Source organism: Eurypyga helias, unplaced genomic scaffold (assembly GCF_000690775.1).
Source record: "Eurypyga helias isolate BGI_N326 unplaced genomic scaffold, ASM69077v1 scaffold2057, whole genome shotgun sequence".
Lineage (NCBI taxonomy): Eukaryota > Metazoa > Chordata > Aves > Eurypygiformes > Eurypygidae > Eurypyga > Eurypyga helias.
In genome coordinates, this window is record NW_010263548.1 from 56,304 (window position 1) to 71,068 (window position 14,765).

Here is a 14,765-nt window from a genome sequence, read left to right on the forward strand (position 1 = left end):
GGCAAAAGCCCCAAATAGCCCCTACTTCCCTGCAGCTCCTGCCCTGCCTTCACAAGCACCACTTGGCAGATGTTTTTTCCCAACCACATCAGTTTCCCCCACATCCAGGCTCCTTCATACATTCCCTCTGCTTCTCCAGCAGCAGATACATCTCATTCTGCAGCCCTGAGCCAGTTTCTTTTCCACCCCCTACGCACATCACAAGTCCTTTCTCCCTACAGTTACATTTAGACTATCACAAACCACTTGGTCCCACCTGAAAATATTCACCTACCTGCACCCTGCCAGGAGGTTACACAACACCTACTCCCTTCTTCCCTGCTCATCTGCCAAGGCTCCCGATTCCCATATCCTCTGACCACACTGCTCCCATCTTCCACTACCCAGCTTTCTGTGCCCAGCTTCTGTTCCCCAACACAGCCTCCCCGAGCCTAATACCCATGTGCTTCCAAACTAGGCAAAAGATAAGAATCCCAGCCTAGAAGTCTTCAATTCACTCCATTTCAGCCTGATTATTTGTTCTACCTAACTCCTTTCCTCTGAATCCTTAATAAAAGTTCACAAAACTAGTCTTGGCAGTGGTGCATCAGCATCCCTCTAAATCTAAAGCAACCAGAGCAGCAACTCAAGGGTCTAAGTAGGCAGTCTACACTTCCTGAGGCTTCCTTCTTGAAAACTGACTGTTCTGCCTAGAAGCACAAAAGCATATGAATACTAGAATATGTACCAAATTAAAACTGCTATGCAGAAAAGGTGTTTAAGATTTGCATCCATAAAACCATATTATACTCATGGAGGAAGTGTTTTACAGTAACCTTTTGAAATGAAAAATAGTCTCAGCTGAAAATTTGCAGTAAATGAATTCTCTGGAAAAACTACTGGAAAATAACTCTGCATAAATGCATTAATAGCACCATAAAACCAAGCATAGTGTCTTGGAAAGCTTTCCCAATATAAAAAAAATTCCCCCTTTCAATTTACACTGAAGTCAGTAAACCAGCATTTGCTGGCTGGTAGTCTTATGAGCCCCTGCTCCTCACCCAAAAGCTCCCAAAAGCACATGAACCTCTTCATATTTACCTGGGAGAGCTGCTTGCACTGCTCCTTCGCAACGGCTGCCTCCTCCTTCATCGCAGCGAGCATTTTCTCTTTGTCTTGCAGCTGATGCACCGCAGCAGCCGACTCAGCCTTGCTAGCCTGCAGCAAGAGTACACAAAAACGATCATACATGCCACAAGTACCTGCACAGCACACCAGCAGGCAGCTGAGCCAACTCCAGAGGAAGAAACACCCGCTACTGCCCCCAAATAGTCTGTCTGCGTGGCGTACACGGCCCCACCAGGACCCAATTCCACTGCTAATGGATCCTGCAGCACCGATTTCACTAGACAAGGAAATGCATTTCCAAACGCACTGAAACCAATTAAGAGAATAAATGGGCTCTTAAGGTGCTTCTGTGTTGGAAGAGAGCTGCTGTGGTGGCACTGGGGAAAGCAAAGACCAGCCATTAGGAGAAATAAAGGAAAGAGATGCAAAGATGCTGAATCATTCAAAAATTGAGGTTGGAAGGGACTTCCAAGATCACCTGGTCCAACCCACACTCAGAACAGCTTTAATCCAAACTTAATCTCTTGCAAAACCTCACTACAAAGGGAAAAGGCAACGCTGATCTGGTCTCCTTCCGCTTCACGGAAGAGCCTCCAGCTGACATCACTACATTCAAAAAAAAGCTGGCACACCGACACACAGTTTCAGAGACGCTACAGGGAACAGAACTGGAGGAATGATCCCCACGGTCCTGCCACTTGTATAAGGGTCCTAAACTGAAGTAACAGTGGTAAGGGGCAAGTCTTCTCTATGTTTGCTCTCAGACTTCACTCAACGAAGTCTGATAACTGAGGAAACAAGGAAGTATCAGTCCCATAAACACTCAATTTGTTCGGATGTTCTTCAGTAGTATTGTGTAAATATGCAGTACAACACACATGGGTTATGTCTTGCATGAGTTCCAGATAGGAAAACACTAAATTTCTATCTACAGAAACCTACATGTTTTGATTGTGTACAAACCCAAACACTCATTTTCATCCTAGAGGTTTAGCTTTACCACCAAACCTTCATTTAAAAGGGGGAAAAAAAAAAAATAAGAATACACCAAGCTGGCTGCTGTTGCAAATAAAACAGGTAATATCACTGCAAGTGTACCACTATTAGGTTTTCAGTCGTCATGCACTGAAAAAGGGGCCCAGAAATAATGCAAAGTCTCTGGCCTTGCAAGTTTTCAAGGCCCAGTTGGACAAATCCTTGAGCAGCTTACTCCGAATTCAGTGCTGACCCTGTTTTGAGCAGGCAGTTGGACTGCATGACTGCCCAAAGTCCCTTCCAACCCAAATTACGTGATGCACTACAATACTTCATGAACTGAACAGACACACATCCAAGTTCAGCATTTCTGCTCTGGCACCCCATCTGCAGAAGAACACAGAATTGCAGGCTCCAAGCCCGACAAGCAGAATGTTACAAGCACAGAATGTGACAATCATAGAATCATAGAATGGTTTGGGTTGGAAGGGACCTTAAAGATCATCTAGTTCCAACCCCCCTGCCATGGGCAGGGCCACCTTCCACTAGACCAGGTTGCTCCAAGCCTCATCCAGCCTGGCCTTGGACACTCCCAGGGATGGGGCATCCACAGCTTCTCTGGGCAACCTGTTCCAGTGCTTCACCACCCTCTCTGTGAAGAGCTTCTTCCTGATATCCAATCTAAACCTCCCCGCTTTCAATTTAAACCCGTATCATGATGAGTCTTGGGAAGGCGGAGTAACTGTTTGGAAGATACTGGTGGTCACTACTCTCTCCTATCTCCATACGAACATTGAAAATTCAAGCACTGCCAAGCACTGGCACAGGCTGCCCAGAGGGGCTGGTCCCTGAAGGTCTCAAGCCAGACTGGATAAAGGCCTCAGCAGCCTGGGCTGACCCTGCTCTGAGTCGGAGGTTGGAATACAAACTCCTGGGGGTCCCTTCCAAACCTGGATCACCCTATGATCCTGTGAAAGATATCAAGGTCAGCAGACTTAGAAGATGAAGAGTCTTGCAAAACACAGTGTTAGCTGGTTGAGCGCAGAGCCACAGCAGCTTTTTCTTAATTTCTACTGTGGTTTATCCTATTTCCACATTTGTGAAAGATGACTCCTGAACGCCACCAGACATCCTTCCCCCATGCCAACACAGCACGTCAGCTGCAGCAGCGCTCCTACATTATGTACCTTATTCTCCACGGCCTTGTCTGCTCTTTACGAGCGGTCAAAAGCCATCAGCCTATCTAGCCAGCCCATGGGATAACAGATGGCAGCACACAGACATCTGACAACTGCTTCCTGCATGCAAAGCAGGCACAGACCAGCTGGAAAGAGTCTTCCAGAAACAGAATGTAGAAATCACAACAGAACAGGGATATAGCTAGTTTGAGAGCATCTCCTGCAATGACTGCTCATTTAACAGCCTTCTCTCCCCACCACCCATGGTCATTCACCTTTTGCAAGACATCGTGAATAGCGCTGGATTTTTCCTTTAACACCTCCACTATGCAACGAGCCTCATCTTCAGTGAAGATCATGTTCTTCACGGCCATTACGAAGTCTTTAAATTTGACTTCAGCATTCTCTGCAACACAGAAGGGAGGATATATTTATTTTGGACAGAATTATTTATTTTGCCTCGAAACAGCGTATGATGGAGTACCATTATGCATTAGATTTAATTTCAATCTGAAATGCCATGAAGAGGTCACGAACATTCAGCAAAAACAATTCTCCAATTTAAATCCGGTAACAATCTGTCAGATGACAGTTTTGGGAAAAAAAAAAAGCCTCTGCTTTGTTTGTACATTTGGTAACATTTATAGCATTGCTAGCAAGAAGTCAAAGCATAACACAAGATTTTTGAGGAAAAAATAGCATAAGTGTGAAAACTTGAAGAGTCCTTTCCAGTGTATTATGACAGTAATTCAAACTGAGCTCTCAACTTAAAGGACAGACTGGCTCTAGAAACAATATGCAAACGACAAGGTAATGAATTTAAAAACTGACCCGTTCCTGATTACAATATATGAAAACCAAAACCAAAACAACATTCCCTCAGTCTAAGTTTGGATATGAACTGCTGCAGGAATAGAGCGATAGGAAGATAAATCTGTAGGATGCCTCTTGGCTAAGTGTTTAAAGAGACACAAACAAGGGAACACAATGCAGCTGAACTATGCTCTAACAGGAACACAAACCACTCTTCACATAAAACCAGGCTGCATGTACACAGGTCATTAGGTGGCCCCCTAAGTTCAGTAAATGGAAGCACAAGACCAAGGCATCCAGGATCTCTGACAAATATTCACCAGTGCACAAAAGTATGTGAAGGAATTGGAGGAAAGAAATAAAGGAAGAGCTTCCAACTGATGACTGGTTCAGAAAGCGTCCCAGTCATCATGGAAAGGGGTCCAGGTTTCTCACCACAGGCGCTAAACATCCCACTGAAACCAAGCTACGCAAACCCAAACCTCTCCAGAGCTTAAAAAGTAAATGAAGAACAAAAAAGCGGTGATGCTAGGCCCCCAAGAGAAATTATCACGCGTAAAAACACATCACTAAATAACAGAACGCAGGGAGGTGGGGAGCACTGAGAAATTCTACTCCTAAATCCAACTTAGTCTTGGCCACAGACTTCAGATCACATCATTTGCTGCACTGGCATCACCACTGATGCTGCTACCAGGGATATGCCAAAATCCTGAGACCACAGTCCGGTTAGCTGGGAGTCTTGAGCAGCTTGGCCTGGCCCAGCCTGAGCCCTGTGCTCCCTGAAGGCAGGGAGACCTTGCCCTTGCATCCAAGAAGCTTACCATTAGAATAGGGGAAGATTTCTATATCGGGAGGGCAAATCCCAGCTGACACAGGGGAATTAGGAGCTCACATTGAAGGTTACAGCTTGCAAAGGAAATGAGAAGGGACGGGTGCACAGGAGAGGCTTCGGTGCTGCAGGGCAGGAAGATGCAGCCATCGAGCCAGAAGCACAAGAGAAGCCTTGGGCAAGTGGGAATGCAATTTAGCTACCCCAAGGAGTGGCTAGGAAGCCTTCAAGTGAGCATTTTAGATGACAAGTGTAAAAAGAGTGACCAGGCAGACAGTGTTGGAGCACCAGCCTTCTCTACAAACCAAGCAGGGAATCACTGCTCAGCCACTTGGCCTCTCCTCTCTGGCTGCCCCCAAATAGGAGGGTCTCTCCTCATGGCCCTGTAAGTTTGGCATGCTTGGAGCACGTCAGCAGCCTCAAGTTTCAAGGAGAGACCCAACGCTCATGAATCACCCCAAGCCTCCATAGGAGAGTACGAAGGAGGCTCCCCTGGCCCAACAACTCCAACTGCACTGAAAGGAATATTCAAAGCCTTCCTGGAAACTGCCAGACTGTGTCCACAGGCAATTGGCTTCAGGTAACTCAGTGTTGCACCTGGAGATACACGCTGCCTGGTGAGCCCCAGCTAGCTCCAGGAACAGCTCTGGAGCACACGGGCTGCACACCCTCCCCGTCTCCAGCCGACCCAACAGCCCGTGCTGACAGCTCTTGCTTTAGAGCCCATCGCTGCGCACGATGCCTGAACTACCTACTGTAAAACTACCTCACGTGCTTGTGTGTGGTCTGTGCCCGCCCGTTCGCTCACTGCAAGGACACAAAAGCCCACAGCCAGCGCCAAAAGGATTCAGACAGAGCAAAGACCTTTCAACAGTGCCAAAGACCACGGAGAAACAAGCACAGACAAGAAAAAATTTCAGCCACGAATGTTTTCCTCAAATCACTTCTTCCTAGCAAACGAGAGGATCACTCTCCTCACATACACAGCATGTTTTCCCCGTTCAGGTGTGCCAGCAGGCTATGCCAGAGAGACTGAATTATCAGTTTCCTACCTTTATCAGTTTCATTCTTCAGTTTCTTGCTGCTGCTCTTCTGAATACCCTCATTCACATTTTGCTTTGCTACTTCAACTTCTCGCTTTTCCAAAGTGCCAGTGTCAGAATTATCCATCAAAGGAATGTAAGTAGTTGCTTGAATAAGAGGTTCATCCACCAAAACTGCAACCAAAAGCCCACAGGATGAGTTAAAGCTTTGTAATAATTAACATCAACATTTTCAGAGAAGTTGCATAACAAACAGTTGAATTAAAGCATCTCTAGTCTCAACAGTTAGTTATACTCTCTATTTGTATTTCCTTCACAGCTAAACTCATTAAAGCTCTTCAGGTAAATTCATTAAATGAAGGTCTCTAATGCACCATAATTTCATAGCTTCAATTAAACTTCTATTTCCATAGCTGCCTTTTAGCATTGTAACAAGCAGCAGATGAACCACCTTCACATTGACTTTCATTTCACTTTAATGAGGAAGTTGCACATCACACCAGCGAGCCCGGTTTATGGCTGCATGTGAGATCACTCAGCACCCCTGAAGCACGAGTACAGCCACGTCTTTCATCCTTACTCTGGTATAAAGGCTGGGACCTTACTGCCAGGATTTTCACCCACATGACATCACCTGTGAGCTAAGCCATTCAGGCAGAACGTGCAGTAGGGACGGCAGTCAAGCTTATTTCACATGCAGCCTCAACTGCCCTTAATGAAGATCTCATCTGCCAGAGCAGGCTTTGGGCATCATTAACACCCAGAGAGGTGCCTGGAGTTACTGCCCGACCTCAGGTCTCCATTCACACAGCACTGTGTAAACGTGGTGAGGATCAGCCTCTGCCCAAGGAGCTTTTCAGCCTGCGCTGCTGAGTCAGAAGAGGGGAAGGGAGGAGTGACAGACCAGGGACAACAGACAGCCAGCAACTCAGCTGGATTTGCTGTTTGCCCAGCTCCTGGTCCACACTGTCTGGAGTATGCAAGACCTTGTGCACAGAGCCACGCCAGTGCAGGAAAGCTCACTGACCCAGCCAGCCCAGACTGAAGGGCTGTTGGACAACAGATGCCATGCAGCAGACCAGGGAAAGATGGAATTGGGTGGGATGCAAGCTTTCAGGCACCAGTGGAAGACAAATATGCATTCCTAGCTGCAAGAGAGCCAGTTGTAATGTGCTTTTGTATTCTGGCAACTGTTAAGGAGCAGAATAGGCCAGATGGACCTTGTGTCACCTGCTAGAGTCCTTCCACTTCAGCAGCCAGGAAACACCTGCAGGTACACTGCAAGCTCAGAAATGAGGAGGGCTCCCCTCTAGCAGAAATATCCACCACCTATTCTAGTTACTATCCTCACCTTTTCCCTTCTCCTTATTAACTTCCCCTTCCTCTCAAAATTTATGTAACATCAATGAGACATTTTGCAGTGTCAGTAGCATCTGAAATTCCCCTGGCACTGTCTTAGCTAATCCAGATGCCCACCGCAGCCGGTTTTTGCTCTGTCATTTTGGAGAGGTGGCTTTAAAAGAAAACAGCTGGCATTCAAATGATGCATGACCTATTCTCACGTAGCACTGACAGTCTAGCTGGTACAGACACTTATTTGTCACATACAGGCAAGTTTGGGGTTCACAAAGTGGCCCCTCAAAAAAAGGGCAATCAGGAAAAGCACAATAACATCCAAAGGCAATCACATCCTAAGTTCCCCATCAGCAGGATGTTCCAGGAATAATTTAAAAGTTTTTCGGTTGTTGTAACATACAGGAACCCCAAACTGCTCTGACCAGGGCCCACAGCTCATCTGGACCCTGATGACCTGACCAGAGTATAAACAAAACTGTGACCAAGTGTCTACCCCAGGAGCAACCCACCAGCTGTCACCTTCTCCATAGCTGTCCCAGTAAAGAAGAGTCTGGAGAGGCTAACAAGGTGGCCTCACAGAACTTCATGGTCATGCTCTTGCCAAAAGCCACAGGCACAACGGCACTCATTGTAAAAAAAATAAACAAACAGGCACACTGAGCCAAGAGGAGACAAGAAACAGCATCTTGGCAGAGAACGAGCAATGACGAACAGTGAAGGCCTTGACAGCAAAGATGAACAGTTTATGCTGGAGCAACAGCTAGCTGAACAAAAGGACAGTAAGAGAGGAATGTGGTCAAAGCAACTGAAAAAAAAAACCCGGTCTTGTTTGGGGTAGATGACTGCAGCAGTTACAGCCATGTCTTCCTCAGAGCAACTCTGAACCTGCTCAGCTTAGAGCATAAGGGATGTGATTCTCCCCCTGTACTCGGCACTGGTGAGGCCGCACCTCGAGTACTGGGTTCAGTTTTGGGCCCCTCACTACAAGAAAGACATTGAGGTCCTGGAGCGTGTCCAGAGAAGGGCCACAAAACTGGTGAGGGGTCTGGAGAATATGTCTGATGAGGAGCGACTGAGGGAACTGGGCTTGTTCAGCCTTGAGAAGAGGAGGCTGAGAGGAGACCTGATCACTGCCTACAACGCCCTGAAAGGAGGTTGTGGAGAAGTGGGTGTTGGTCTCTTCTCCCTAATGACAGATGATCGGACGAGGGGGCATGGACTCAAGCTGCGCCAGGGGAGGTTTAGATTGGATGTAAGGAAGAAGTTCTTCACCGAAAGGGTTATCACACACTGGAACAGGCTGCCCAGCGAGCTGGTGGAGTCACCATCCCTGGATGTGTTTAAGAGACGGGTGGATGAGGTGCTGAGAGATATGGTTTAGTGGCGGACAGATACGGTTGGACTGGATGATCTCTAAGGTCTTTTCCAACCTAGTGATTCTATGATTCTATGATAAGTCAACACATTACTCCTAAATTCAAGCATGGATGTTTGGATGCAAGAGAGCTCAGAAAGGTTCACAGCACCCTCCCACCAGTTCACTGGTACTAGATGCTCATAAAATTAAACAGTATTGCAGGCTGAACAATCTTTCCTACCTGGAATTCCTGCTTTTGCAAATTAAAAGTTATTCTTCCAAAAGGAAGAGAAACTAAAGTATGGATGGCAAAAAGGCTTAACAGTCTGGTTTATCTGAACTGAGTCACAGCCTGTATTCTCACCATTATCAACTTTCTGCTTCTTTGCAGAGACTTTCTTTTTTCCAGATGCATTTTCTTGCTTTATCTCCTGGTGGAGCAGCACTGGGTCTTGCTTTTTGGCAGGAGATACAACAGAATCCGTCTTAGTATCTTGGTCATCTGTAACAGACAATTAAGACAATACATTCTTCTGTATGTTCTCATCATTGTTTATTACTGATTTAAAAGTAAAGTCCGCTCCCAGAAAAAAGAAACTCATGTATTTTAAATCAGAACAGAGTTATTTATATGTATATACACACACACGCGCACTCAAACACACACGCTTCTCATATCAGAGGAGATCCCAAAGCAAGGTAAAGGTTTAGCAGAGTCAAGAGCCACAGCACCTAGTGTTTTGACAGACAGGAATCTTGTCTTCAAGCAGAACACACAGCAACGCAAGCAACAGTTTTAATAAACTGAATCCAAGTTCTACTGCGACAGAGCAGACAGCACCAATTACCCACATCAGTTTTATCTGCAAGTAGTATTCCCCCTCCCCAGCCCATGAACCCATGTAGGCACTTAACCACACACCCCAATAGCTACTGGGACTGTGAGAAGCAGAAAATCAGTGTTTCGCATTAGGGAACGAACGGTTCTTTGAGAAGTTGCTTCTAGTGAGACTTTCTCTCTTTGGACAGCCTGTGCTATGTAATATTCTTGTCAGAGCTGACACACACACCACAGGGATATGGTGTTAGCTCCTGCAATCAAGGATAAGAGTCAGTTGTGGCTGCCCTCAGAACAGTGCTTGCAGACCACATTTTAACCATGCCACAGAGATTTGGGACAAACACCCACAAACAAGATTTGATACGATTTTTTTTGGCAGTGGGTGTGTCTTTTTTTTTTCTTTTGAAAAAAAGGGAGAAAAATCAACCACATTAAGCAGCAATGTTGTTGTTCTTCCTCACTCCCTGCAGCAAACGTGTTATGCCTGCATCTCCAAAGGGTGATCTACAAATACTTGTTTCCACTTCTTTCTGAATTTGGGTATTCCTATTCTTTTTTAAAGCCTTAATTCAGTCAGACAAACCACACTGAGACATGTCAGGTTCTGCAAGGAGACAGTCACAGGCAATTCCGACTACAGTTTGTCTGTTCTAGGCTGTTTCAGTTTCAATGGCTGGACCAGTTTCCTTTTAGCATCAGTTCCGTTCAGTTACGGAGGTGTAGCAGGTGGGAAGCAGCTCTAAGTGCTTCTTTCCATGAATCAGACACCAAACACCTCTTTGTACATTAAGCCTACACTTAAACAGTGATTTTTTTCGCACAGTCTGCGATGAAGTTTCCCTAGATGCCCTTCCTTAGGAGGGCAACCCCTCCTAGGCCTCTGCTTTTTCACAGGTTGACATCAGAAAGCACAGAGCAGACATCTAATGACTTATTTCAGGTAATCAAAATTTTAACAGCTTGAGAGCAAAGTAGTCAAACCATAGAGCAAAGCAGAGATATGAGCTCCTCTCTTTCACTCAGCAATCTTTAGTAGAAAAAGCAAGATGGGAGGAGGAAAACCAGAGCATTGCTGACAGGTGAAAACAGGGAGAAAAATGCAATAGCTCGTTAAAAGGAAAAGGTCAGAAGTGAGCTTTGCCCTGTAGAGATCAGGCAGAAGAGTTGAGAGAGAGACACTCTGTGGCCTTGCAAAAAGCAGAACACGGTTTTGGCGTTCTGTGCAAGAAGCATATGCAACATCAGATACCCATTCCATTTTTCTGCTTCTTCTGCCCAGGCTTCTTCTTAGATGCTGCTGATTCAGATGGTGGAGTGGGCTGTTTTGTAACAGGGACTGGTTCTACTTTCTTGCCTGAAGACTTGGATCCTTCTGACTCCTTAGCTGCATGATCATCTTGAACAGCCTTATGCTTCTTCTCCTTCTTCTTCCGTTCCCTAACACCGGTAGATGCTTCGGTCACGCTCAAGGGAACACGAGCGACGTGTTCTTCATCCGTATTCAGGGCATCGGAGAGCTTAAAGTCCCGAGGTGTACTTTCAGAGTCAGACTCATGGATGTTCCCGTTCTGAGCTTCTTTCTTCTTGTTCTTCTTCTTCTCTGTTTTCTTTTTATCAGTCTTGGTAGGTGGAAACTTGAGGTCCCTTTTCTGTTTTGCAAGGACTTCATCATATAAAGTTTCTTTCATGAAAAGCCAAAAGAAGAGGAAGATGACTGTAATAACCACGGAAGGAATGAGGATGATAAAGTAGGTAGACTCGTAAAACTCCATTGTGCTTTTTCTTAGCTGTATTTAAAAAAACCTAGGGGGAAAGAGAAAAAAATAATCAGGTTCCGAACAGGTTTTCCTCCATGTTAACTCCCCCACCAATCATAATAAAAGAAGCTTTGTCATTGATTTCCAGAAGCCTTAAAACAGCTTTTAATACAACTACCAAGCTGTACCAATCATGGAACAACTCCTGGAGTCATTTACTATTTGCTTCAAAGTTGTTAACCAGGACAGGAAGGAACCACAGCTTGCAAGACTGCTGATCCTGGAAGAGAGCTCCCCTCTTTCCTTACTCTTACCTTCCTCATCCTCCCTTCCCAAGTGAATTTCATAACTTTGAAGCTTTTGATTTCAGAAACACCTGAGACAGCACTTTCAGAGGCTGTGAAATAGGGACCAGTACCTGCAGAGCAACACTTCCTCCCCCCCATAAATCAAACATAATGAATTAAGATTTTTATCTTGGCAAGTGGGAGTTAAATTTCAACTTCCTTTTGTTCCCAGATTTATGACAGCTTCAGAATCTGAATGCAAGGAAGAAGGGAGAGAGCCCTGAATTTTAATCAGCTATAAAGAATCAGGTATTTTCAAAACTGCTTTTTGAAGTCTAAACCACAGCCTTAAACTCAGGAAAACTCCACACATTTAGAGGAAAATGGGGAGATCTGTTATTTTTGTGTCTGTCACAGTGTACAACTTCCAGGGCACTAACAGACCAGATGACTCCGGGTTCATTTGCTGAAGACACCAGTTATGCCTCAGGCATTTTTTTTTAAAAATAGCAGGACCAGAGAGTTAAAAAAAAGTCAGAATGACGATAAAAACTTAACTTTGGGGCCAAGACAAGCCAGATTTTCCCATTTTACAACTGATCAATATGAACACACATGGATTTTTGCAGGAAAAATCCAAAACCTCTCCAGACTATTGTTCCATGGGGGGAAAATAAGCAACCACCACAGAAAAAAACACACACTCAAAACTAAAATTAAGCAACTGCAACTCCCAATTCACCAACCTGGGTTAAAAACCACCATGGAAGGCATGTGCTTCAGCAACATTTTCCTCTGCGCAAGAAAAGGCAACTCAACTGTCCCTTGGGAGACCCACTCTCTTGGCAATGAAAGGGACCAGGCCCAGGTTGTGTCTCCCATCGTCTGTCACCTTCTCCGCAGCCACTGCCCAACCGCAGCGTCCCCAGAACACTTGGGTAGCCTGTGCCATTAGTGACTCCGGGCACAGGTTGCACACCAGCTTGCCCTCCCGCTACTCCCCAACCAAGCTGGGTGTGAGAGCACACAGGCTTAGACATACGTGAGATGACCCCAAAAAGTATTTCTGCTGCTTAGAACCACAAAAGAGATGGACTTGATTCCCTGCGCCTTCAGCAGGTACATGGGGAAGTCGCCCGGTGCGGGGAGAGAACAGGATCTCCTTGCTTCTGGGCAGACAGAGGGTTACTCTTCAAATACCTGACAGTACTACATTTCAGGTTGTTTCACCTCAACTCCTGGCTGTGTTGGAAGCTGCTGTCATGAACTGGCTTGCCACCCTGCCATAGAGGCGAGAGCTGGGTTTGGAGCCCGGCTCTAGCTCAAGAAGCATTGCTATATATGGAATAGAATCATAGAATGGTTTGGGTTGGAAGGGACCTTAAAGATCATCTAGTTCCAACCCCCCTGCCATGGGCAGGGACACCTTCCACTAGACCAGGTTGCTCAAAGCCTCATCCAGCCTGGCCTTGAAGACATCCAGGGATGGGGCATCCACAGCTTCTCTGGGCAACCTGTTCCAGTGCCTCCCCACCCTCTCTGTGAAGAATTTCTTCCTGATATCTAATCTAAACCTCCCTGTTTTCAATTTGTACCCATTACCCCTTGTCCTATCATTACAGGCATAGTTTCTGGAATAGAATAGTTTCTGGACAGAGAAGAGTTACTGTTCTAGTGTATTTGTACAGTGCATGGGGGTGGGAACTCTACCAAATAAAAGACTTACATTCCAATACACTGATTATTCACCAGTTTTCTTAAGTCTCCTCCCTGCCTGCATTTATTTTCTGCAGGCGCACAGCTCAAAAACACTTGGGTCTAGAATTGCACCCAGCACAAAGTTTCAGAAGGGTTGAGAAGGATGGGAGAAAAAGCTTGTCTTTTGGGGAGAAAAAGCACAGATGTTTGAAACGAAGCTGTCGCTTTCAAAATGATTAGCTACAGCTCCTTGATAAAACCAGCTTCCTGCACTAAGTGATCTAATATTAATCATCTCTTGAAGTAAGCAGATCTTGAAAATTTGTCTCAGCCAAAGTCAATATTGAATGCTTACGGGAGAAGCTAATCCCCAAAGTAAATATGTAATTAAGCAGATTTTTCACAAGTGTAATTAAGTTGATCATTACAATACATTACTGCAACAATTACAATACCTACCCACCGAGCCCAGAGGAGCCCACCTCTGCCTCGCCGATACACACGCACGCAGCTGGCCGTAAGCTCATCCAATTGCTTCAGCCAGGCTGGGAGGATCACACCCCACAGGCATCCCTACACAATTCCCAGCGCCCGACACCATATGCTCAGGTCAAACCTCATGCTCAGCAAAACCCAGGTTGTGAAGGTTCGAGATGTCAAGTGTCAGGAGGCATGATGGTCATCAAGGCAGGCCAAGGGTAAGCCGAAAGGGATTGTTGCTTTGAGACCAGAGAGGCTAGACGTGTTTAAAACCTTCAGCTGCTTCCAGAGGAACCATAAATAAATAATTAATAGCTAGTCCAAGTTGGGAATATGCACTGGACTAGACGAGGTCTGATCTCAGAGCCTCCATCCACCGCCCTGCTCTCCTCTCCCTGTACTTCTTCCCACTTGTGCAACGGGATCCTGTGCACCCTACGCTGGATGCGGAGCGCAGCGCTGAGTTTGAGAGCCTCAAGTACTGCTCCCGTCCTCCCCTCACTCGTCGGGGCGAAGCGGAGCGTGAGCCAAATGACGGCTTCCACCCCAAACACTGAGCAGAGACACGCAGATTAGATCTCCACAGTCCAGCAGGGAATTTCAGGCACAAATCCAGCCTTTCACATGGAAGCAGGGTTCAAAAAAAAAAGTAAAAACAAGTAAAAGCCTCAGGATGTAGCTAGAGCTGATTACGCAGAGCCAGGAAGAGCTCTGCTCTGACGGTAATACAGTAATTTCCCATCTCAGCCCAGCACATGCAAGGGCATTTAAAAAGCACTCCTGGAAGGGTACCACTGCTGCTGGCTTGTACACGGGAGGACAAGACGACATCCTTCACCTTCCACCCCTTGCCAAGACACGTCTTGATGATGGCATCCCCACCATGGGGTAAATAAAGTGTGTTTTGGCTCACAGAGCTTTCAGTTGTCCTCTGACAATCTACAGTTACTAGGAAAGTTTCTCCTTTCCCTTTTATACTTCTGTATTCCACTGGAAAGCCCTCCATGAAAAAACAGAAGCAATCTGTAGGGATAAAAATCC

General features: G+C 45.9%; 1 protein-coding gene across 1 annotated transcript in view; it reads right to left on the minus strand.

The window, feature by feature from the left end:
- Nucleotides 1–11,274, minus strand: part of KTN1 (kinectin 1 (kinesin receptor)) — a 54,773-nt gene extending 43,499 nt beyond the window's left edge. Inside the window, exons 1-5 of the mRNA XM_010156071.1 lie at nucleotides 10,752–11,274; nucleotides 9,026–9,163; nucleotides 5,958–6,122; nucleotides 3,536–3,666; nucleotides 1,081–1,197 (exon numbers count right to left, since the gene is read on the minus strand). Of these exons, the coding sequence (XP_010154373.1) occupies nucleotides 1,081–1,197; nucleotides 3,536–3,666; nucleotides 5,958–6,122; nucleotides 9,026–9,163; nucleotides 10,752–11,274 (1,074 nt within the window). The remainder of the gene's footprint in view (nucleotides 1–1,080; nucleotides 1,198–3,535; nucleotides 3,667–5,957; nucleotides 6,123–9,025; nucleotides 9,164–10,751) is intronic.
- Between the last annotated feature and the right edge of the window lie 3,491 nt (nucleotides 11,275–14,765).